The 25,982-nt window shown below is 47.5% G+C and overlaps 1 protein-coding gene across 1 annotated transcript in view; it reads left to right on the forward strand.

Annotated features, from left to right (window-relative positions):
* Otop1 (otopetrin 1) overlaps nt 1-21,777 on the forward strand; it is a 28,031-nt gene extending 6,254 nt beyond the window's left edge. The window contains exons 2-6 of the mRNA XM_059274629.1: nt 7,034-7,170; nt 13,014-13,072; nt 16,405-16,535; nt 18,275-19,182; nt 21,607-21,777. Coding sequence (XP_059130612.1) covers nt 7,034-7,170; nt 13,014-13,072; nt 16,405-16,535; nt 18,275-19,182; nt 21,607-21,777 — 1,406 coding nt within the window. The remainder of the gene's footprint in view (nt 1-7,033; nt 7,171-13,013; nt 13,073-16,404; nt 16,536-18,274; nt 19,183-21,606) is intronic.
* Nucleotides 21,778-25,982: the final 4,205 nt, after the last annotated feature.

The following is a 25,982-nucleotide window of genomic DNA, read 5'->3' on the forward strand; positions in this document are numbered from 1 at the left end:
TCTCCGTGGTGTCCTGAGATCCAGCATCAGGCTTAACGTATAATGAGGGCCAGATGGTATCTGTAGAGTAAATGAATCAGTGGAGATTACGTGTGATGGGTGGTTGATGGGTGGATGGATGGGCTGATGAATGGGGCAATGTATGGGCAATGTATGGGACAGGTGGATATATGTGTAATTGAATGGGTAGATGAATAGATGTGTAGGTGTATATGTATATATATGTATGGGTGAGTGGATGGGTTGATGTATGGGGGAATGTATGAATGGATGTATGAGTGAGTGTCTTAATCAATATTCTATTGCTGTGAAGAGACCCCATGGCCACAGCAACTCTTATAAAGGAAAGAATTTAATTGGGACTGGTTTACATTTCAGAGGTTTAGTCCATTATCGTCATGGAAGGAAGCATGGCAGCATGCAGGCAGACATGGCACTGGAGAGGTAGCTGAGAGTTCTACATCTAGATCTGCAGGCAGCAGAAAGAGAAAAGGATGCTGAGCCTGGCTTGAGCGTTTGAAACCCCCAAAGACCGCTCTAGTGACACACTTCCTCCAACAGGGACACACCTCCTGATAGTGCCACTCCCTGGTGACCAAGCATTCAAATATATGAGCCTGTGGGGTCCATACCTTTTCAGACCACCACAGTGAGTGAGTAGATGGATGGGTGGATGATGCCGGAAGCCCCAGGGAAGAGGGTGGAGAGCTCTGAGAGTCTGTCAGCAGTTCAATATAAGGAAGGACTTTCTAACTGAAGCAATAGCCACTGCATTGGATGACAGACTGCGAGGGATGGTGAGCTTCCCAGCATGCATGTCCAGCTGGAGGCCAGATGATGGCTGGTCATGATGCACTGGGGAGTGTCTTTCCAGGGAATGGACTCTGGGACTGTCCATCTGAAAGAAGCTAGGGTTCACTATTCTAGACTCCTAGGAGGGTCTTTGATGCCCAGCAGCGGAAATGAGACTGGGTATCTTGGGCAGTTCCTGGATTACTGTCAAGTAATATAGTTAACTGATTATATTTTTATTGATTTTTTATTTCTTTTACGTGTGTGTGTGTGTGTGTGTGTGTGTGTGTGTGTGTGTGTGTGCATGCCTGCCACAACATGCATGTGGCAGTCAGAGGACAACTTGAAGAAGTTGGTTTTCTCTTTCTACCATATGGGTTCTGGGATTGAACACAGGTTGTCAGGCTTGGTGGCAGAAATCAGTTCCTCCTAGGGGGCTTTTCAACTTGATTCCAACTCATTAAGTTTTCCTTTTCGGTGTAATGAAGAGAGGGTATTGATCCCAACTATAGACCTTTCTGAGTATTCCAAGGGGATTCTATGGAACGACTCACTGAGTCTTCTCAGCACCCCAAGGCATTGTGGGAGGCATTATGATTATTATCCCATATTACAGATTGGGAAACTGAGGCACGGAGGTTACATAAGTGCCCAACATCTCAATCAATAAATAGGAGAAAACAGGACTTGAAGCTAGGCAGCCTTTCTGCCACGTTTCATTTTACTGCCTCTTAGGGCATGATTGACACTTTTCAGTGTTCTATAGACAGCAAAATTGTATGCTCTGTTTTCAGATGAGGCAAAGTTTTACACAGAGAGAAAAATTGAGTGATTTGATTCTTCTGTGGTTTCAAATATTTTGTCTATTTGACCGGTCTAGTTCTGAAAATTTCTGCTCTATTTTTAATCAGTAGCAGTTACATATAAAAGCAAATTATTATTATTGTCATTGTTTTTTGAGACAGGGTCTCACTGTGCAGCCTTAGCTGGTCTGGAACTCACTATGTAGAGCAGACTGGCCTCGTACTCATGGAGATCTACCTGCCTCTGCCTCTCAAGTGCTAGGATTGAAGGCGTGCGCCACCATAACTGGCCCAAAGTTCTAGTACTGAGCCTTCATGCATTGTAAGATTTTCCTCATGCTCTCTGTCTTGTTGTTCGTAATGTGAAGGATTCTTTGTTCTAAATTCCATATAGTCTGATAGTAGCATTCCCTTCCCACTTTCTGTTTGTCTCGCCCGCTTCCCCTCGCCCACCCCTAACCTTCCATCACTAACCACTTAGTCATAGAGAGAGCGTGTTCCCTTGTTTCGTTTCTAATTCAGCCTTTCTGACCTTGCTTCCTGGTAAATGAGACAGTTCTGGGCTCCTGTATGGTTTCCATACCTGACTCTTGTTTCTATTTTATTTATGATGATAATGATTATATTTTACATTATCCCTCATGCTTGCCTTTTAGAATTACCGTATTTTTAAATTGTTCTTTGATAATTTGACACATGTATGCAATGTATTTCAGATCATATCACCCTCCACTCCCCTACACTAGGTCATCTTGGATCTCTTTATGTTTGCCTTTTTTTTCCTTTTCTTTTGAGCACTTGGAATTTTCTTCTTTTCTGCCCCACAAGCCTCAAGTCTGTCTAATTTTCTCTTGTCTTATAATCTTGGGCATGTAACTCTCTTTATATTTGGAGAAAAAAGTACTAAATGCCTGCTTCAGCAAGTCGGCCTGCCTCCTGCTCTGTTATGCCCTGTGCCTCCTGCCTCTCTGGACCATCCGGACTTATCTGCTTCTTCGATCTCCTGTCCCTGCTGCCTCTACGTTCCTTAACCTGTCTTTTCTCATCACCAGACTTCCAAAGCCTTTCTTCTCTTCCACATCTGGTCCTTCTCCCACCTATAGGCTTTGCAGAGACAGCATCCTGCCTTCCAGATGTTCACTCTGTGAGTTGTCTTCACAGAGCAAGCCACCCACACGCCTCTGCAGTTTATCTCCAGACATTTGAACTCAGAGTCTCATCGAGTAAACTATCTCTCTCCTTGACTATTCTCTCTCATCCACCAACCCATTTTTCTGTCTGTTTTTCAGTTCATCTGTCAATCTGTCCATTCCTTCCCCCACCCAGTGCACTTCCAAGCGTTTACAAAGTGCATCGATCACCATTGTTCTTCCTTCCCTTTCTCCCACTTTGAACTCTCTTCCAACCACTTCACTGGCTTGTCAGACAGCTGGCCAGGTCACATAGCTCCTTGCTCTTCTCTATTCAACTAGCTTCCCTCAGAGACTCCTTTCCTGACCACCTCCATTAGCGGCTCACTCTCTGTTCCACACCACATCCCTTCCAGTCCACAGCGCCTCCGCCCGCTCTTCATACATCTTGGTTTTCTGTCTTCCCCTCTAATGTGTAGAGGCTCCCCAAGAAGCTTTCCTCTCCTCTTCTACTGACTTTCATACCCCCCCCATGCCCAGGACAGTGACTGACTCAGAGTTGTTGTGCAAAAGTTCATTGTAGAATGAGTTGTATGTTGTCTCTCTTCAACAACTTTCTCTCTTCTGGCCCAGCAGACAGGTGACACCTCAGCTGGAAGCCAGGTCTATGGACTTTTTTTTTGAGAAACTCCTACTATTTTCTGGTCTCCCAAGCTGCACAAGAGAAACCTAGTGACAGCTCACCCCCTCTATTCTTCTTCGATATCCTAATTTGTACCATGCTGTCCTTGTGAATATTTGTTTCTTCGCCACTCTCTTTCTTCATCCTTGAGTAGGTGCCTTATTCCATGTTGTGTTGCTGTAACAAAATACCCAAGGCTCAGTACTTTCTAATGTAAACATCATGATTCTGATGTTTGGAGTGTTTAAAGAGCCTGGGACTAGCATCATATCAAAGGTCCCCTTACTGTGTCATAGCAGCCCAGAAGAGCAGAAAGTGGGCCAGTGGCATATGGAAAGGGCTAAGCATGTGGATGGCCTCCCCATAGCAACCTGCTCTTATGAGAGCAAACTGGGGCCCCAAGAGAACTATATTAGTCTTTCCTAAAGACCATTTCCAATGATCTAAATACATTCCATTAATCCCCACCTTTAAAAAATTTATTAGCTCCGAGAATTTCATACAATGTAGTTTGTTCATATTCTCAGATCGACTCCCCGTCTTCCCACCCAACTTTGTGCGTGTCCTGATGGAGTAATATCCTCTCCCCACTTCTCCTTTTAAGGGTTCTACCCCGCCCATCATCACACTGAAGGGTGAGCTACCAGCACACGAACCTTGGGACACACACATTCTACAACCAAACCCAGACGGGAAGAGACCTCAGACTGTGTCAGTAGATGAGTGAGAGAATACACGGAAGGACGGGAGGACTTCAGACTGAGAGGGCCAGGGAGGGTTTCATGGCAGAACAAATGCACTGTCAATCACCGAGACACTCTAGAACACTTTGGGGCCCCAGAACAACCTCATCTACCCACTAGGGAACTTGTTAGAGATACTGTGAACCCCACCTCACACCTACTGAGTCAGATACTGGCATGGAGCACAGCAGTAGGAGCTTTATCAATGCCCTTTCCAGGGCATTCTGATGCATGCTCAGGTTTGTACACCACTGCTGTAGACGGTCTTCATTTAATAGGTGGGGGGAATCGAGTCTAGGGTTAGGGAGATGACATGTAGGAACACACACACCTGTCTGGTACCCAGGATCCCATAGCTCAGGGCTTAGCTCTGGCCACCTAACCAGGCTGCTGTACATGGTCTTGTTTCCATTATTATTATTATTATTATTATTATTATTATTATTATTATTTTCTAAATCAGAAAGAACCTTGTATTCATCAGCCACTCTAAAAGCACTGGGATTGAATCTCCACTCTTACAGAGGTTCTGATTTCACTGGGGGTGTGCCAGGATTCACAAAACACAACTTCTCGTCATTTCTATAGGGCTCCGAGCGGCAGCAGTGAGCTGGGCTGTGGCATTTCCCCAGAGGTGGCTCTGGCGGCCGTGTAATGCGATCACTCCTGCCTGGCTCTCACCTTGGTTCCCCAATGCCCAGCCCATGTGATCCAGTTTCCTCTGTGCGTGGGAGAGGACATGTGAGTCAGGTCATTGATGCCAGGAGGGCCCAGGAGCTTGGACACTACCCACATGTCCGGCACAGCTGCTTTCCTTGCCCAGATTTGCATCTGTCCAGCACCTTCCAAACGGGTTTTGTAATTCCTGGCCAGACTTTTCTATATGTGTGGGTTTTTTTCCAGTCAAAATCATTAATAGTATAAAAAACTGCTTAACTCTTCACCTTACCTGGCACCTTTTCTGATTGCTAGTAGAGATGCTCTTACTATTGAGTTTTAAGAAGTCAACTTTCTAGTTTACTTTTATGTGTGTGTGTGTGTGTGTGTGTGTGTGTGTGTGTGTGTGTGTGTGTGTATGTATACCTGTGCGTAGGAGTTTGTGTATATGTGGAAGATGTATGTGATTAGAGGATGCCTTTAGTGTCACTCCTCAGGTACCATCCCCTTGCTTGAGACATGGTCTCTCACTAGCCTACTACTTCACCAAATTGGCAAGGCTATCTGGCCAGCAAGCAAATTTCCCATCTCTCTGTCTATGGGATTACAGGTACGTGTGGCCATGCCCAGTTTTTATGTGGGTACCAGGGATCTGAAATCAGGTCCTCATGCTTGCCAGGAAAATGCTTCAAAACAGCGTCATCTACTCAGCCCTTGTTGTTTGTTTGTTGATAGTACCTATCTTAGGGGCTGGAGAGATGGCTCAGGGTTTAGGAGTACTTGCTATTCTTGCAGAGGACCAGGATTTAGTTCTCAGGACACCACAACCATCTTTATCTCCGGTTCCAAGGGATCTGATGCCCTCTTCTGGCCACTGAAGGCACTGCAAACATATGGTGCACATTCATACACCCGGGAACACACACATACACATAAAATTATTAAATAGTATTTAACAGTCTTAGCAGGGATGACCTGCTGTTTGTGGTGATTTAAAAAAAATGGCCCCCAAAGGGAGCACTATTAGGAGGTGTGGCCTTGTTGGACTAGATGTGGTCTTGTTGGAGGAAGTGTGTCACTGTGGAGGCAGGCTTTGAGGTCTCATACATGCTCAAGATACCAATACTGTCCAGTGTCCCAGACCACTTCCTGTTGCCTGCAAGCCGAAATGTAGGACACTTGGCTACTTCTCCAGCACAATGTCTGCCTGCATGCCATCATGTCACACCATAATGATAAAGGACTAAACCTATGAAAATGTAAGCCACCTCAATTAAATGTTTTTTTTCTTTATAATAGTTGCTATGGTCATGATGTCTCTTCATAACAATAGAAACCCTAACTAAGATAGTCTCTTGGTCTTGGCTTGCCTCTCTTTAATGTTTAGTGATTTGGGGCACCTTTTCCTGTACTTTGTGGCTGTTTTTATATCATCCTTGGAGAAATGTCTGTTCAGGTTCCTTTGGCTGGTTTCATTCTGTAGATGTCTTTGTATGCTTTAGATATTGATGGCTCTGTAGAAAGGTGTCTTAGTTAGGGTTGTATTGCTGTGAAGAGACACCATGACCATGGCAACTTTTATAAAGGAAAACACTTAATTGGGGCTGGCTTACAGTTTAGAGGTTTAGTCCATTATCATCATGTCAAGAAGCATGGCAGCATGCAGGCAGACATGGTACTGGAGAGAAACCTGAGAGTTCTACATCTGGATTGGTGGGCAGCAGAAAGAGAGTGTGACACTGGGTCTGGCTTGGCCTACTGAAACCCCGAAGCCCACCCCCAGTGACACACTTCCTCCAACAAGGCCACACCCACTACAACAAGGTCACAGCTCCCAATAATGCCAATCACCATGAGCCTATGGGGGTCATTTTCATTCAAACCACTACAAAAGGTAATTTTCAAATATTTTGGTGCCCTATTTCTTTGTTGAGAATGTTCTGTGGTTCACACACCTTTTCATTTTGATACATTGACGGATCCAATCTCATTAGGCTTTCTCTTACATTTTTTTCCTGATAGTTTTGCCTCTTTTAGCTTTGATAGAATTTTTTAGTTAATATTTGCATACAGGATAATGGAAGGTCCAGTTTCATACTTTTGCCTGTGGGTGCTGAGTTTCCCATGGTATGGTCTCGGCACCTTTCACTCACATGCTCTAGAGTTGACATGATTTGTTTGGGATGACACTGTGCATGCTAACACACGTGCGTTTCTCCCACCTAGGAAGCATCACATTGTTCGCATTCATCACCGTCATCCTGGGATGCTTGAAAGTCGCATACTTCATTGGATTTTCCGCGTGCTTGTCAGCCACAGAGGGCGTTTTCCCGGTCACCCATGCAGTGCATACGCTGTTGCAGGTGAGCCATCGGTGCTTCCTCATGCTGCCTCTGCTCCTGTGCAGCTGGTGTGCAAAAGCCCACAGCATCAACACCGCTAGCTGGCAGGGCCCAATTTGGGATATTTCTGTGGCTCCTGTCAGGAATCATGAGCTGGTCCAGGCGCTCCTCTGGAACACTGGGACTCTTTTGTTTCCCCTCTTGTGGGCTGGAACCTTTTACAACACTATGAGGTTCTTGTTTTCGGCACGGACGATGAACTTTGTTTCTTTAAGAAGTAAAGATTTGATAGATGCCATTTGAATGCATAGCTCACGGGCAGAAAACACCCCCCCCCCCCAACTGCAGAGCATCTTAGATAGACCCTGGTGCAGCACCGGGCCTTAGTGGGGCTCTTTAGTGGCTGAGAGCTACTCTGATAAGGAAAATCATGGCCAGCATCTTTGTAGCACCTGAGGACACACAAAGTGTTTTCTTGTGTTGAGTTCTTGTCCCCAGCTGGTGACCCTAGTTTTGGAGGCCATAGAATCTTTAGAAGGTAGGTCTTGGCTGGGATTTTGATGGCTACAAGCACAGCCACCGGGTCGGGCCTTGTTCCTGTCCCTTTCTCTGCTTTTTGGTTTGACATGATATGACAAGCCTCTGTCACACACTCCTGCCACCATAAACACCATGAGGGGACACCCGCACAAGCCTTCCTCCTTTTAGCAGTTTTCTGTCAGGAATTTTGGTTCATTTTGATGCAAAGTAACAAATACAGTGTTCGTTGATGGATGGATGGATGGATGGATGAGGAAAGATGCTATGTATCCACAATAGTATACTATTCAACCATAGCAATTCCACCACAGGCAGGAACATGACAGAGCTGGAGGATGTTACATGAAATGAAAACTCAGTCCAGTATGAAGACAGAGCTCATGTAGCTCAGCTTGGCAAGGAAGGCTTGGAACTCCTGATCTCCCTGCTTCTACTTCTGAAGTTCTGGGATGATAGGCCTGTGTGTTAATACTTCTGTTTATGTAGTGCTGGAGATTGACCACAAAGCTTCTTGTGTGCTAGGCTGGCACTCTACCAACTGAGTTGAGAGACAGACACCGTGCTCTCACAAGGACAGTAAAAGGTTGATCCTGTGGAAGCGCAGAAAGAATAGTGACTACCAGAGCCTGGGAAGGCTGTAGGTGTGTAAGGGCTGGCGAGAGGACAGCGACGAGGTACAGAGGGTGGCTGGAGAGGAGCAAGAAGGTCTACTGTTCCACAGCACAGCGGAGGGAAGGGGCAATGATGGGTGGCAGAGATTAACTGAGTATTTCCAAGTAACTAGTAGAGCCGGCATGCTCTCAGCATAAAGAAAAGAGCAAAGGGGCTCAGCCGTTAAAGGCACGTGTGTGCAAGCTTGGAGACCTGAGTTCAGGTCCTGGAACCAATTCCACAAAGTTTTCCCTTGACCTCCACAAGTGTGCGCATGCACACGTGTGCATACACACACACACACACACACACACACACACACACACACACATAGAATGACTCTATGTGCTCATTGCACACTGCACGTGTGGGAAGTGCACTGCACAGCATAGCTATGTCCAGTTAGTGTGCTAATCAGTAACAAGCATATTTTAACACGAGAACAGATGCTAGGTCATCACATCAATCTTTTCTTTACTCTTTTTTAATTTTATATATCTAAGGTGTATAGCATGATGTTTTCACATATGTACACATGGGAGATGTTTTAGTCAAGAAAATTGCTATATCTGGTGCCTCGGTTTCCCTTCTTATTGGTGGGGAGAGCACCTCTAAGGCAGTGCCAGCAAGCCTGCAGTAGACAACACAGTATCCCACTGTAACCTTATCTTGGCCATCAGCTCTCGAGACAGCCGTCCTGCATGCTTGCCGGTTTGGGCCCTTTGCCTGCATCGTCCCACTCCTGGCCCCACTCAGTCTCTGTTCTACTGTGTATTCAAGTCTTCATTTTTGAGATTCCACATTTGGTGGGTTCATGCACTGTCTGCCTTCCTGTCCCTGGCATATTTTATATAATGTCCTCCAGGTTTGTCCACAGAGATGATAGAATTAAGCCTTGTGGTTTTCTGAGGAAGTCAGTGGAGCTCAGAGAAGACCAGAGATTTGCTTATATCATGGCAAGAAGCAAAGATATTTCCTCCTCCCGAGTCACCCTGGGGGACTATGAACTTGGTTCAGCAAAACTTGCCGTTCAGATGCTCTGGACTCACAGCTTGAAAAGACCCTTCCGAAACCGTGTTGAACCCCAGGAAAGGGGAATCATCTTCTGTTCAAAGACACTTCTAGTTCACACACATCTTAGGTTTCGCAGACAGCTCAGAGGATTAGGAATGCTTCTAACACACCATCCCAGGCAAGAGCAACTGAGAAGAGGTAGCAGAGGAGCTTGGGTAGCTTGGTTCGGTGGTGGACTGGTGGGAAAGGCTGGGAGATCGTGAGGGGATGAAGGGGAAGGGGCTGCCTCACAGGTAAAAGCTGTTATGTCCATTTAACGAATTCTGATTCTCAGCATCTGTGAGATTGTGCCAATAGTGGAGGACTGGGCCTTTCGGAGGAAAAGGAAGTCCCTGGGGTGGCCCTGATCCAATAAATCCTGGGTCCTTATAAGGCAAGCTAGAACACAGGCACACACAGAAGGACAACCATGTGAGGGATCACATTGAATGGTATCATCTCCAGGTAAAGAGAGAGGCCCCAGGAGAAACTGACTCTGCTGACATCTTGAACTTGGACATTCAATTTCCAGGACTGTAGATGTGTTTAGATTAAGACAGCTGATCTCTGGGACACGGTGAGAGTAGCTTGATCAGTTATAGCCCCTCCTCCATCCACAATAGATACCCTCAATCAAATGTAGCCTCATCCACTGTAGATACCATCAGTCCAACTCACCCCCCATCTGTAGTAGACATCCTCAGTCAAATGTAGCCCCATCTGTAGTAGACATCCTCAGTCAAATGTAGATCCATTTATAGTAGACATCCTCAGTCAAATGTAGCCCCATCTGTAGTAGACATCCTCAGTCAAATGTAGCCCCATCTGTAGTAGACATCCTCAGTCAATGTAGATCCATTTATAGTAGACATCCTCAGTCAAATGTAGCCCCATCTGTAGTAGACATCCTCAGTCAAATGTAGGTCCATCTATAGTAAACACTCTTGATCAAATGCACCTGCAGCAGACATTCTCAGTCAAATTTAACCCTCCATCTACCTCAGATACGGTTGCTGGAAATTTCGGGGAGCTCTATCTGGGGTACCACATATTTCTGGGTAAATTAGGGACCCCCTCAGGGCTCTTAGTCTCATTAATAAAAGAAATGAAGGAAGTACTCAGAAGGAAGCTTGTAGACAGTTTTACTAGAATTTAAAAGGGAAACAACAGATCTGGGAAGCTGCGAGTCTTGGCAGCTGCCAGGAGAAGGGATACAGAGAGGAAGAGAGAAAAGCATGCCTATTGAGGTTAGCAAGCAGCCACATGGCAGACAAGCAGCTGCATAAAGAAGCAGACCAGAGAAAGAGTGAAGGAGCCCAAAAAATAGCCAAAAGAAGGGAAATGGGGCTTTAAAAAAGTTATTCTGAGTAACTCAGAAAAATGGGTAAACTTAACCTAGCCCTCATAGTGCAGTTCTAGAGACCGCACAGAGGGTGGGCATTCTGGGAAGGAAAAGCACATTATCTCATTAAGGGAATAATTATTCCTCCCATATGTTTAGCATGATGTAAAGTGAATCCACCTTCCTGAGGGGTGGTCCTTGGGCAGGTGATTGACAGACACAGCTGGGTTCATGCCTATGTTCTGGGTAGATTGGAATGTTAGGTCTCCACCCAGGCTAGAGAGTTTGTTCCCTTGGCTAGGAGGAAATGCTTTTCCTTAAACTGTCTCAACAGAGTTCTGGCCTTTCAATGCTTCTGTAACAATACCCTTAGTCAAATGCAGCCCTCCATCTGCTTCAGATAGCCTCAGTCAAACACAGTCCTTCATCCACTGCAGAAATCCTGTGACCTCACCCTATAATGCTTGGTGCTCTGACCACGGTGGCAGAGCATAGAACAGGGTATCTGGCCAGTGTGGGGTGGGGTGAGGTTTGCCAGGGCAAGACTTCTGGTCATACCAGGAGCACGCTCCTGTGTGTGCATGCGTGAGTGTGTGTGTGTGTGTGTGTGTGTGTGTGTGTGTGTGTGTGTGTGTGTGTGCATGTATGGTTAGGCATGTGCACATTGTTTAGGAGCCATCTGTCCTAGTCAGCTTCTCTGCTGCTGTGAAAAAATACTGGCCAAAAGCAACTTGGGGGCAGAGCTTATTTGGCTTACAGGTTATATATAGTCCGTCATCGAAGGAGGGCAGGGCAGGAACTCAAGGAAGGAACCTGGAGGCAGAGACACTTCTTACTGGCTTGTTCTCTCTAGCTTGCTTGCTTAAAAGTTTATCTTTATTTTATGTGTATGAATGTTTTGTCAGCACAATTGTCTGTGCCCCTGGAGGCCAGAAAGGGTATTAGAACCCCTGGTCCTAGAGTTATAGACAGTTGTGAGCTGCCACGTGGGTGCTGGGAATTAAATCTTGTTCCTCTGAAAGAGCAGCCAGTGCTCTGCACCCTTCCACGCAGCTACCATTTTTATACAGCTCAGGTCCAGCTGCTTAGGGACAGCACTGCCCACAGTGGGCTGGGGTCTCCCACATCATTAGCAATCAGTAAACCGCTTCACAAATATAGCCATGGCCCAGTCTGATGAAGGTAATTCCTCCTCCAACGTGACTCTGGGTTGTGTCTAGTTGACAGCTGAAGCTAACTATGATGCCATCTATTTTTGTATTTTGAGACAGGTTTCTTATTGGCTTAGGGCTTGGCAATCCAGCTAGGTTGTTTGCTCAGTGAGCCATGGGGGTTCAACTTTTCTGTGGGTCCTCAGGTCCTCGTGCTTGAGCAGCAAGTACTTTACTTGAGTGTGCTATCTCCTATGTGGTGTATTTCTTTTCTGTTTTTAACTTTCCTTGGCCCAAATTTCCTGATATTTAAAGACTGTATTCATTCTTTGACAATTTTATGCATGCGTATAATACACTCTGGTCACATCCATCTTCACCCTCTCTGATCCCTCAGGCACCCACACTAACACCTCCCTCCTCCATCAAGTCCCCTCCCAGTTTCTTGTCTTTTTATTTTGCTTTGCTCATTGCTTTATTTAACCAGGGCCACCCATGTGAGCTCTGGAACCTAAAACACTCCTGGTCCCATGCATTCCAGTCCACAGGGAGACAGCCTGTTCCAGCATCCTTCTCCCCTGCACTGTTAATGATGATGGCCAGGGGGCTGGATAGCATAAGTGAGAGCCAAAAGGAGCCCAACCCAAACCAATCCTGCTCTTCACCGAAAGTGCTCAGTCTTTGCTTTCTGGACATTGGTGCAGAGTAGCTATTCAATGGAAAATTATTGGATAAAACCTGACAAATATGACTGAAGAACAACTTAGGGAATTTCATGACAAACAGACTGATGCCCACATGCCTATCCCAGACCAGACATCTTCAATCAATTGCAGCACAGCTCCATCCACAGCAGATATCACCAAACAGTTCTAACTCTACCTTCTCAGGAGACCCCCCTCAATCAAATACAGATCTCCACCCATAGCAGACATTCTTAATTCATTGCAGCACTCCTTCCACCTGTCTTGGGAGGCCCCACCTGACTTTTCACAGGATACTATTCCCACTGCAGAATGGCTCTACTGAGGAGAGTCATCTCTTTCCCCCCAGTTTTATAACTTCTCAAGTGTGCAAACAGAATGGCAGTTTCCTCCACTAATGTGTTTTCCTTTATTTCCATCTAGGTCTATTTTCTCTGGGGCCATGCTAAGGATATTATCCTGTCTTTCAAAACCTTGGAAAGGTAAAAACTTGGAGCAATTGCTTTACTTGTTGGTTGATATTTGTTTAGATTAAATGTTAGAAGAAACCAGACTCAGGACTGGCATCCAGCTGGGGCGATCAGCCCCAAGAGCACAGTCCTGTTCCAGCCCGAAAGCAAAGCCCTTCTAGAACATCAGTTCCTCCCAAGCCATTCCTGGAAGACAAGGATGTAGGTGGGAACTTTTCTGCCATCGCCTATTTCCCTTTCACGGCCCTCAGTTTACTCATCTGTGAGGTGGGAGCAGTGAGGTGGCCTACCGCTGATAACTGTTACAAAGTGCATGACCTGTGTCCATCGAGTGTTGGGCCTGCCACCAGTTCTCCCTGGTTATGATGTGGTCAAAGGAATAATGGCCAGAAGGAAGAGGTGAGCTCTCCAAGGGCAGGTTAAACATGGATGGATCGAGGAATAAACACGTGCTCTATGGGAAGACCTAGTATTGCATACACCATTTCCATGGGGGAATCAACTCCTCCCTTCCAGCATTTGTGATGACCACTGGCCTTGAGAAGATTGGTTGATATGTGACCACTGGGTAGCACGGCTTCAACAGGCTGCAGATGTAGAGATTAAGTCTATTGCCAAGCACATCCCTTGTGTCCCCACTTTGCACAGGGCTAGCGGCCTGGTGCTGTGGGGTGGGTGGTGATGATACTGAGTTGTCCTTGGCTGTGTGGGAGGCACCCTGGGGTTTGCATCCATCATGTGGCTGGGGCAGTGACCTTGGCGGTGATCTTTAACCTTGGTGTCAGGAACACCAGATGCCCCAACTCCTGGGCAAGGTGGGCCGGCGATGAAGTATGCTCACATGGTTCCCCCAAGGGAAGGAGTAGTCACTGAGATCCAGGACCTCCAGAAGCCATCACTTAAGGTTGATGAGGTGGCTCAGTTGGTAGAGTGCTTGTCTAGCATGCATGGTCCTAGGCTCAATCCCTAGCACTGAATAAACCAGGCATGGTGGTGCTTGTCTGTAGCCCAACTCAGAAATAAGAGACAGGAGAGTCAGGAGGTCAAGGGTCATTCTTGGCTATGTAGGGACACTGAGATTGAGACCAGCCTAGGCCAAGGCTTCCATGGCCACTATCACATCTGGTCTCTACCCATTTCGGGGTGAGGGTATGCTTTTCCATCGGTTAATGTGTCGAGCAAGATGGCAGACATTTTGAATTCCTACCACTCTTAGATTTTTAGATGTCAAGTTCTTCGGAAAAAGTGGAAGATGAGGTAGTCTCAAGCATATGTCATGACTGAGGCTAGAGTTGAATCAGGGTGCTCCTCTAGGGAGGGCTGGCCTCACTTGAGGACAGTCCCCACAGTTCTATGCCAGTTACTGGCCGGGTCCTGTGGACTTAGGACTTCCCTAGCCTCCTGCATGAGCTATATGAATGACATCCATCCTGCCACATCCTTTGTCAGTGGCTTCTGCAAAGTTCCTTCCAGGTCAGGAATGCCCCTTTTGGGATTCCATCCATCTCCTTCCCCAGACATGTGATTGAGAGGGACTATGGTTCTTCACACATCTTAGGAAGCACAGATGGATACTAGAGATGACTCCTGGGATGCATCCTGTCACCATGGTCTAGATGTACAGGCACTAAGTGTGGGGAAGGCCTCAGGCATGGGACATGACACTTGCCCTTAGCTTGAATTTTTCAAATTGACCTTGGAAGGCTATGGTTCTTAGGGTGGTGCATGGCCAAACAGTGTGACCCTTGGTGACCTCATACTGATTCTGTGGCTTCAGCAGGCTCAGGATTGGCCACAGGAACAGGGAAAGGGGAAACAGAAGGGCAGCTGTGTGCACTGTAATAAAAGAAAGCCACCTGCCCGAGGTAATGGCATTGTCCAGGCTGTCAAAGGCTGTATAGAGCAAGCGGGTTGTGAGTTGTAGCAACAGGGCAGGCACAGGGCCAGGCCGATGGACAGACACCCGTGCTGTCTCCTTTTTCCTGCCTTAGTTCTGGTAGTTGGGCAGATGCCAAGGTAGCCGTATCACACAGGAAGGTGCTGCCTTCCCTGGCTCTTGGGATGCCTGGACTCAGCTGGGTGGACACTCAGTGGAGAGGAAGGGAGGCCTGGGACGAAGATGTTTTTGTGTTTCCGTAACTCAATCATGGATAGGTGGTCTCTGAGCTGGACAGGGGAGTATACACAGCTACCTCTGGGTAAGCCAGGGAAGTACCCACAGCTGCCTTTAGGCTTTCCTCTCCAGTCTACTGTTGGATGCTTCTCCCAGATAGCCGGGCTGCTGTGCTGTAGAGTACCCAGAAGCTACCTTAAGTGAATACAACTGCAGCCACAGCAGGATGTAGGGAATTCACAGGAGGCAGGGACCACATGGAGACCATGTGTCCTTCCCATCTCTCTTCTGTTCCCTAGAGTCAGTGTCTGACCTCACATGTACCCTCTTCCTGATGAGGTCACAGTGTGGTTTAGAGGCTAAGATTATTTCCACTACTCCAGCATGGCCACTTCAGGTGTGACAGTGGAGGAATTCCTGAGCCTAGCTGGGACTTTAGAAGACCAAGGTGTCATCTGGGGCAGGCTTCTTCTGTGTTTACACTCTGCCCTCCTCGGTGGGTTGGGGCTTCATCCCCTACTGGTTGGCTCATGGTTACAAGATGACGGCCACAACCTCAGCCTTCATGTCCTCGCTCAAGACTGTTAAAGGAGACGATATCGAAAGGAAAAGGGTCCATACACAGACTTTTCTAGTTCTTATATCATCAAACAAGCAAGAGCTTTTCAGTAATTCACCATAGAGTATACATTATAACGGCCCTAGTAAGACAGGCCAAGACCAGCTGCAAGGAAAGCCATGAGCAAGTGTGTGCAGATTGTTTTTTACTGGCAGGTGAGAAAGCAGAGGAAATGGACGGCGATGGTTTCTGGGTTGGTCAAAGAACATCAAGGGTGTCCCTGCTGTCCACAGTCCACCTGGCCCTTCCATCGCCTTCATGGTTCTCTCTTTGTTTCCCCTTTGGAGAAAGAGTGGCCTCTGGGCGTGGTTGCTTGCCTTTAGTAAATTTCCTTCCCCATGTCCCTGCTCCCAAGATGCAGTGTCTTTGATGTCCCACAGACAATGATTTAAAGACAGGCAAGTTCAAGGTGAAGGCAGAATGCCCAGATGCTCTGACTCTCAGCCAGCTGGACCAAAGGCTGAGGGAGGAGGAGTGTGTGTGTGTGTGTGTGTGTGTGTGTGTGTGTGTGTGTGTGTGTGCACATGCATGGGAGGTCTCAGCCTTACCCACGGGCTCAGCCCTTTCCCAGGGCCACTCAAGAGCAGGTGTCCTGAGATGTGTGCTTTTCAGGTTCGGGGTGATCCACTCGGTGTTCACGAACCTGCTGCTGTGGGCCAACAGCGTCCTGAATGAATCAAAGCACCAACTGAATGAGCACAAGGAACGGCTTATCACGCTGGGCTTTGGCAACATCACCATCGGTGAGGGAGCCTTCCCCTGCTCGACCAGTCAGGTCCTTGGGGAGCCACCTGAGCAGATAGACCCTACTGTGGACAGTTTCTCTAACCCCATAGGCCTTCATTCTGCCTCCCCAAGGCAGTAATTATAGGCTTCACCTGGCTTGGGCATGTGGAGGCCCAGGGTATTCATTTGGGTGTCCGTCCCTCACAGCCCATTGGCTGGAGAGCTCCATGTCTTTTTTTTCCACTGTGGAAGATTGGTGGTTTTCTCTGTTGGCGTTTTAATTAGGACCCTTTCAGCCGATCTTTCTTCTGAGAGGTTGGCCTGTGAACCCCAGGGAGCTCTCAGCCTGCCTTCGTGCATGTGAAGGTTTTTAGCTGACTGACTGCAGTTAACTCATTATTTGGGCTCATCTTTATTTTTCCCTCGATCTGCTGGGGAGTTAGCCTGGGGTGGGGGTGAATCATCCTCACATCTTCTCCTGGAGTTCTTGAGCATGTGTGGCTTCACCACATCTATCTGAGAACATCTGGACCAAGAAGAAGGCAGGATGGAGCACAGTGCACCTGGAAGTGAAGAATTTGAGTTTGGGTCTTGTTTTTATCAGATGCCAGCTGTGTGGCCTTTGGAGGCTATTCAACCTCTCTGGGCCTGCCTTCCCTCTTTGTAAAGTAAGGGGACTCCAAAACTTTGCTTTCAAAGATCCTTCTGGCTGCAGTCTTCTGTGCGTGGGGCTGGGCAGAAACGTGGTTCTGTCAGGCTACACGAATGACTTCTACAGGTCTGTGTGGGAAGGGATCTCTCTGTCTTTGGCCTCACTTCCTCTTGGTTATAATAGCAGCCACAGCAGCGACAATTTCATAAAAGAAGCAAACTTTTATAGGCACTGCCTGGCTTTTATTAGGCGCGTGCTGACTGCCAGGCAGGGCTCTAAGTATTTCACAAGGCTCATTAACTCTGGCCTGGCCTTCCTCTGAGGTGGGCAGTATTAACCATTAATGATTAGAGACATCGTGCCACTGAAAAGTGATGTGTCTGAGGTCACGCAGCCAGCAAGAGATTAATAAAAGTTCCTGACTATCTCATACCATTTTAGCAACATTTAGGTGAGAGCTTTTTCCAATCAGAAGAGACATTTCCCACAGAGTCTTGAATCATATAGTCTAAACATACACACACACACACACACACACACACACACACACACACACACACACGCACATGCACACGTGTGCATGCACACACACACATCATATTCACAGAGAAAATTACACATCGTAGGGAAGCAAGATCTAGGAAAAAAAAATTTAAACCCCTGCCTCTTCCCACCAGAGAGAACCGCCACTACCCTTCTGGTTTATGTGCTTCTGCACCTTTCCTCTGTTTATGAATCAATCTGTCACTTACCACTGTCACCCCTCTCTCTTACACAGGTGGTGCCACAGTCTCAGCCCTCTTTAGCAGCCTGCTTTTGAAGTTCAGTGGTAGCTCTGGACCATCTTTATGTGGTGATGAGTAAATCTCTACAATGCTATTTATAATAGTGCCATTATACACTAGCATCCTGCTAGAAAATGGCTGATGCCATTCTGGGGGCGAATCCCTGCTTCTTTTTCTCCATAGCCATGGCATTAAACATGATGCTAAACATGGCTTATGTACACGTTGGGTCTAGTGGTGAGGTCCAGGCTGATGGGCTTACTAGTCTCCTTATTGCCTGTGCTGATGGCTGTCTTCTGTCCTCTGCCTATCGCCCTAGTTTTGGATGACCACACACCACAGTGTAACTGCACACCACCTGCCCTCTGCTCTGCCCTCTCCCACGGAATCTACTATCTGTACCCCTTCAACATCGAGTACCAGATCCTGGCCTCTACCATGCTCTACGTGCTGTGGAAGAACATTGGGCGCAGGGTGGACAACTCCCGGCACCAGAAGATGCAGTGTAGATTCGATGGGGTCCTGGTGGGCTCGGTGCTGGGCCTGACAGTACTGGCTGCCACCATCACGGTGGTTGTGGTGTATATGATCCACATTGGGCGCTCCAAGTCCAAGAGCGAGTCGGCACTCATCTTGTTCTATTTGTATGCTATCACCGTGCTGCTGCTCATGGGGGCCGCTGGGTTGGTAGGAACCTGGATTTACAGGGTGGATGAGAAATCCCTGGACGAGTCCAAGAACCCTGCACGCAAGCTGGATGCCGACCTCTTGGTGGCCACAGCCTCGGGCTCATGGCTTCTTTCCTGGGGCTCCATTCTGGCCATCGCCTGTGCTGAGACCCGCCCGCCGTACACCTGGTACAATCTGCCCTACTCTGTCCTGGTGATTGTGGAGAAGTATGTCCAGAACCTTTTCATCATCGAGTCGGTGCACCGCGAGCCTGAGGGGGTCCCCGAGGATGTGCGCACTCTGCGCGTGGTCACCGTCTGCAGTGGTGAAGCCGCTGCACTGGCTGCATCCAGTCTCGGGAGCCAGGCGTTGGCTCCGGATGGGTCATCTGCCGTCAATGGGAATCTGTGTCCGCAGCAGGGATGCGGTAAAGAGGACCAGGAGGCTGTCTGGGAAGGGGCTGCGGGCACAGTCCGCTGTCCGGACTTCCTGCAGGGCGGAGTCAAGAGGAGTCTCCTCAGAAACATCACAGCCTTTCTGTTCCTTTGCAATATCTCGGTAATCTTCAGCAAACTGTTGCCCTCCCTCCTTCCCTCCCTCCCTCCCTCCCTCCCCACCTTTCTCTTTCGTGTGTGTGTGTGTGTGTGTGTGTGTGTGTGTGTGTGTGTGTGTGTGCGTGTGCTCAAGTACGTGGAGGCCAGGAGTTGATGTTCCTTTGCAATATCTCGGTAATCTTCAGCAAACTGTTGCCCTCCCTCCTTCCCTCCTCTCTCCCTCCCTCCCCACCTTTCTCTTTCGTGTGTGTGTGTGTGTGTGTGTGTGTGTGTGTGTGTGTGTGTGTGTGCGTGTGCTCAAGTACGTGGAGGCCAGGAGTTGATGTTGAGATGTCTTCCTCAACCGATTCTCTACCCTGTTTTTGTGAGCCAGCATCCCTCACTGAATCCTATGCTTTTCATTGGTTAGACTAGCTGGCCAATGAGTCCCAGGGAACCCCCTGTCTCCTCCGCAGCCCCTCAGCTCTGAGTTACAGACACGTGCCTCCCAGCCAGGCTTTCTATGTGGTCCTTATGCTTGCCCAGCCCAGCACGTTCCCATTGACCGTCTCCCTAGTCCCAAGTATTCAAATCAATATTGTCCTCACCTTTCCCCAACAAGGACCAGGGGCTATGATGAAAATGAGTGGAGATTGACTGCTGGGATAGAGTGGGGAGGCTACTGCAATAGCCCTGGCAGAGGGATGGCCTGGGTGGGTGGAGGTGGAGACTCACAGAGGACTGGGGGCATCTCACGCAGATAGGGTGGTGGAGTGATGTGGAAGATTTGGAGGGAAAACACATGGCCCTGGGATCTTGGAGCAAGCATCTGGGAGGAAGATGCTGTTGATAAGGGGGAAACGGGAAAGGCAGGGAGAGCTGAGATGTGCTCTGAACACTCAAGTGACCAGTGGAAAACAGGTGCTGGAGTCCCAGAGTGGCTCAGATGGGGGGTTTAGGTGGAAGCCATAGGCCTCCAGCTGGTGTCTCTGACCAAGGTTGAGGTGACAGTCCTAGGGGTCATATGCAGGGAGAAAGGACGGGAACTCATGAAGAGTCTGCACAAATGAGGAGCTAGAAGAGGTCTGAGATGGAAGGGGGAAGCCCCAGAAGCCAGAGGAAAAAAAGTAGGGCAGGATATACTCCATAGAGAGTTCTGTGTGGAGATGAAAAAGAAGGCAGTATGTATTAGTCACTTGCTGCCGTGTAAGAAATAACCCCAAGCATAGCAACTTAAAACCATAGGTATTTATCATGTAGCATCTCCAGGTGTTGAACCTAGAGCCACCGAGTGCCTGTTCATGATCCTAGCCTGGCTGTAAGCTGTTGGCTGCAAGACTTCTCTTTGGGGATTTGGATTCAGCCCCTTTGTGGGTTGCTGGATAGAAGACAGGAGTTCCTTGCAGCTGCTGGCCTGGAATCACCCTTTGTCCTTTGCTATGTAGGCTCTTCAGAGGGCAGCTCAGCTAGAGGGTGCCTGCCCTAGCCGGGGAGCCAGAGAGATAGACAACATGCAGTAAGTAAGAGAAGGGGCCAGGGCTATAGAGGCGGCCCTGGCAACCTAGAGAGTGGTCAGTGAGAAGGAAGAGGAGAGGCTGAGAAGGATGTGGGGACAGTAGGTTCTATGAGAGACAAGAGCAGCAGTTTATTATTTTAAGTTTTGTTGGCTTTCTTTGATTTTTTTTTCACTCTCCTCAGCGCCCTCTAGACAGAGTTAAGTTACAGATGAGAAAGCTGAGTGGGTGTGTAAGGACTGCTGGAATGGAGAGAAATGGATGAGTTTGTGTCTGAAGGCAAGACGAGGGATGGAGAGCATTCAGTAAAGGCTCGTAGATTTGCTGGTTTCCATGGAGGTGAGGAGTGCTGTAGGGTCCCCCTGGCCATTGTCACTCACCGCTGTGTGAGTCTGGGCCAGCATCCATAGTTCCTGGGATTTGAGTGGGGACCCCAGGTATCTCGAAAGCTTCTAACCACGGAGTCAGCCTTTGTGCACTGTGGCACAATGCTTGCAATAAACAGCTCCAGGGAGGAAAAGGGTGATCTGGGCTCACACTTCTGGAGGTTTCAGGTTCCATGGTTGGCTGGTTCCGTTGCTTTCAGACCTGTGACAGAATATTACGGTGGAAGTGCAGAGGACAGCGGCTTACCTCCCAGCAGCAGAGTAAAGAGAGGGCAGGCAGGTCTGGAGACAAGACATGTCTGTTAGAGCGAGCCCCAGTGACCTCCCTAATTCTGTTTCTCACCCTGTAGTGGTCCATTCAGCTACGACTCTATCCTGGATTAGCCCACCGATGAAGTTAGTTCCCATGTGATCTAGTTAACTTCTAGTAGCCTGTCCACTAGGGACACATGTACCTCGGGGGTATTGCCAGTGAACCTGTAGCGGAAGCTGGCATCCTTCGGCAGGATTTGGTGAAATGGTGACAGAAGGCTGACCCTTCTCTTTCAGCTTTGGATCCCCCCCGCCTTTGGCTGCCGCCCTGAGTATGACAACGGATTGGAGGAAATCGTCTTTGGCTTTGAACCCTGGATTATTGTGGTCAACCTGGCCATGCCCTTCTCCATTTTCTACCGGATGCACGCAGCTGCTGCTCTCTTTGAGGTCTATTGTAAGATCTAGCTTGAGTCCCCATAAAAGGAGAAGGGACACAGGAACAAGGGGGCTCTGCAGCCACCTGGGAAGGGCCGGGCTGAGCAAACACTGTCTGACAAAAGCCAGAAGGATGCCTTTTGTCTGCTTGACCGTGTCTGGAGGTGCCCTGGCCCCAGGCGAGAGTGAACAGTTAAATCAACTGCACAAGGTGGTTGGAGCCTGCCCCTGGTCAGCCAGTTCCAGTCAGATCCCAAATGATTTGAGCTCCTTTTGGCGGAGACCCTGTGTTTCAGAAGAAGGTGGTCCAAGTTTGAGGAAAAAATATGATGGGGTTTTTCATAACATGCATTTCCTGTCTGTAATTTATGTGACTATATACAACATTTTCCTGGCCATCTGTGTAGCAATCAATTTGCATTTTTTTCCCTTCTCAGGGCTACTGAGTTTAGAAGCAAAAGCATTCTAGTTTATAGTTTAATTTTTGAGCTGGCTTAATTTGGGGCAAAGTTACTTTTAATCAACTGCATGGGGATGTGTATCTAGATTAGTGCAAACGCACAGCATTACCTAAAAATTTGGTTCGTTTTTATTTGTGATCATTTTGAAAGTATCAAAAAAATAAACATTGCTGTTCTCTTTTTTGCTACACCTATCTCCAGTTTATTATGTAGAAAATCCACACACTTCGGAAAAGGAGACAGGAAAAATTACCCACGTTGCATTGTTAACAGTTGCTTTGGACATCATGGCGTATCTCTCAGCTGTGATGGCGTGTAGAATTATTTTTATTTGGGTACCCACTAGTGATAACCTGGCATTTCTAATTTTATCTTCATGCTTTCCTATTTGACAATACGATGACACCTTTTCCTACACTGTCATAAATTCCTTACAATCACCACTTTACTGCTGTCAGAGAGTTTATCAAATGAATGTACTATTAACTTCCTTTGCCTCTGTTGGTTTGAGAGTGCTCACAATTTTGCTTCCCTAAGTGGCCCTGCAAAAAAAAAATCAACCCTGTTTGTAGAACATTTCTTTTATTTAAAATTGCTTTTTAAAGAGAGTTGGTTGGCCTTCCATGTACACTGGTCCCACGTCTGCATTCAAACAACTTTGTATAGAAAATGTTTTTTTCACAACTGGTTCTTAGGGCCAGGGAGATGGCTTGCTACTCTCAAAGAGGACCAGAGTTTGGTTCCCAGCATGGCATCAGTTGGCTTACAACTGCTTGTAATTCTAGCTCCAGAGGAGTTGATATCCTTCCTTTTCTGGCCTCCAAGGGCACCTGCACTCACATGCAGGAATGTACTCCCTCTCCATCCCCAAATAAAAATGAAATAAACCTTTAAAAAAGGAATTGCTGTGGTGGTATTGTGTTCCCCAAAATATTGTGCACCCTAATAAACTTACCTGGGGTCAGAGACAGAACAGCCACTAGATACAAAGGCTAGAAAATGGTGGCACTCACACCTTTAATCCTAGCACTCCAGAGGTAGAAATCCCTCTGGATCTCTGTGAGTTCAAGGCCACGTTGGAAACGGCCAGGCATGGTGACAGATGCCTTTAATCCCAGGGAGTGGTGGTAGAAAGCAGAAAGGTATATAAGGCGTGAGGACCAGAAACTAGAAGCATTTGACTGGTTAAGCTTTCAGGCTTCTAGCAGCACAGTTCAGCTGAGAGCCATTCGGATATGAGGACACAGAAGCTTCCAGTCTGAGGAAACAAGACCAGCTGAGGATCCGGCGAGGTGAGGTAGCTGTGGCTTGTTCTAGTTCTCTGATTTTCCAGTTCACCCCAATAACTAGCCTCAGGTTTGATTTTTATTAATAAGACCTTCTAAGATTCCCTCTACAAATTGCCTCTTACAATTTTTCTTGTCATTTACCTCTAAACAAGATAATCCAGCAGCCATTTATGTGGTATTTACATTGTGTTAAATTGTGTATGTGTGTGTGTGTGTGTGTGTGTGTGTGTGTGTGTGTGTGTGTGTGTTTTGAGACAGGGTCTTGTATCTTAGCTAGGCTTTTCTCAAACTTGCTGTCTAGCCAAGGATGACCTTTGACTCCTGATCCTCTTGTTCCCACCTCCCAAGTGATAGGGTTTTAGGCTTGTACTGCCATGTCTGGTTTTTTGTTTGTTTGTTTTTGTTTTATTTTTCAAGACAGAGTTTCTCTGTGTAGTTTTGGTGCCTGTCCTGGATCTCGCTCTGTAGACCAGGCTGGCCTTGAACTCACTGAGATCCACCTGGCTCTGCCTCCCGAGTGCTAGGATTAAAGGCATGCGCCACCTGGCATTTTTTTTTTAAATTTATTTATTACACATACAGTGTTCTGCCTCCATGTATGCCCACCCACCAGAAGAGGGCACCAGATCTCATTATAGATGGTTGTGAGCCACCATATGGGTGCTGGGAATTGACCTCAGGACCTCTGGAAGAGCAATCAGTGCCCTTAACCTTTGAGCCATCTCTCCAGCTCCTGCCATGTCTGGTTTTATGCAGTTCTGGGGAATTGAACCTGGGGCCTCATGTACCACCTGAGTAAGCCATATCTCCAGACCCTTATTAGGTTTTTTGGCTGTATGCACATACATCCTGTTGCTAAGGGACTTGATGAACCCATGGATTCTGGTAGCCACATGGGTCCCTGGGGCCAGTCCCCTATGGATAGCAAGGGACATCCATATATAATGTCAGGAAGCCATTCTCAAAGCTTGTAAACACTTTAAAGTCTCCTGAGGAATATCAACACTGGAGCAAGTCTTTAGGTAATTTTATAGAACTATTTTGAAACTGTAATAAAAAGTGTACTGAGTATAAATACTAATGTGAACACAGTTACATCCAAGTGGGTTGTTATTTGACAGGCAATGGAAACATCATGTTTTGTTTTGTTTTTGTTGTTGTTGTTTTCCTGCATGAGCAAAAACACTTTATATCTGTTTTCGGGGAAGAAAGCTTTAAAAAAATAGGCATACAAAGCCGGGCGGTGGTGGCGCACGGCTTTAATCCCAGCACTCAGGAGGCAGAGGCAGGCGGATCTCTGTGAGATCGAGGCCAGCCTGGGCTACCAAGTGAGTTCCAGGAAAGGCGCAAAGCTACGCAGAGAAACCCTGCCTTGAAAAACTAAAAAAAAAAAAAAAAAGGCATACATTCTAAAAACAAAAGATGTTTAGACCACCTTTTTTGTGGAACACTGGTTCTTAGCCTGGGGTCTTGCCTCCTCCCTGCCCCTGCCCCCCGAGGACATCTGGTGACATCTGCAGACATTTTTGGTTGCTCTCAATACGGGAGCTGCGGCCACCTAGTGGTAGAGACCAGGGACACTTCTGAGCATCCGACAATATAGTAGTGGTACACTGAGGTTGAGAAATCACGTTGAAGGCACAGGGCTGTTAACCTGGATTTCCCAGGCACCTGCTAGTAAACACACACACACACACACACACACACACACACACACACACACACACACACACACACACACACACACCAAACAATGTTATTCTTATATGTACTGTATTTGGATGTAACTTGCCATTTTTCTTAACTTTACATGCCTCTCATCCATTTCCTAATCCCCATGGCCCTGGTTCTCACCCTTCAGCCTGCATAGGTATCACAGTGACCCCTGCCCTCTGGGGCAGAGTTCAAGGGCGGGGATTTGAAAATGTTGGTTCGAGGTCACCCTGGCTTCTGGGCTCTTCATATGTTAGGAAAAGTATCCCTCCCACTAGATTTTTCCTGACTGCTGAGCCTCCAAGCTACTGTAGGTCAGGCCATGCCCACTCACTGTCTCTCCAGTACAGACACCAGTCATGAAATCCATCTAGTCTCCCCGCTGTCCATGTCCCCCTTTACCTGCATTTATGTCTGTGAAGGCCCAGCTCAGAGTTGACCTGGACAGGCAGCGTCCACCACTCCTACAAATCTCTAGTCTGTGAGCTAGTTATAATCTGTAACAAGAAACTCATTTCAGAAAAATACCAGTGGTGCAATTTCTTGGGGATACGAGTACAGAAAAACTAGTTAAAATTGACATGATACATAACTTTTCACGCTGCAGAAGGGAGTTTTGCTGTGGAGGAGCGTGGCCAGCAGGGGGCGCGCTGGCTGCCGCTCCATCTCTCCCGCTCTCTGAGGGCAAACCCGCGACCTGCAGTAGATGGATTTCCCTTGTAGTGAGGCGAGGACACCATCTATCCAAACAGAGCCCTTGTTGGTGACGCTT

Source organism: Peromyscus eremicus, chromosome 10 (assembly GCF_949786415.1).
Source record: "Peromyscus eremicus chromosome 10, PerEre_H2_v1, whole genome shotgun sequence".
Classification (NCBI taxonomy): Eukaryota; Metazoa; Chordata; class Mammalia; order Rodentia; family Cricetidae; genus Peromyscus; species Peromyscus eremicus.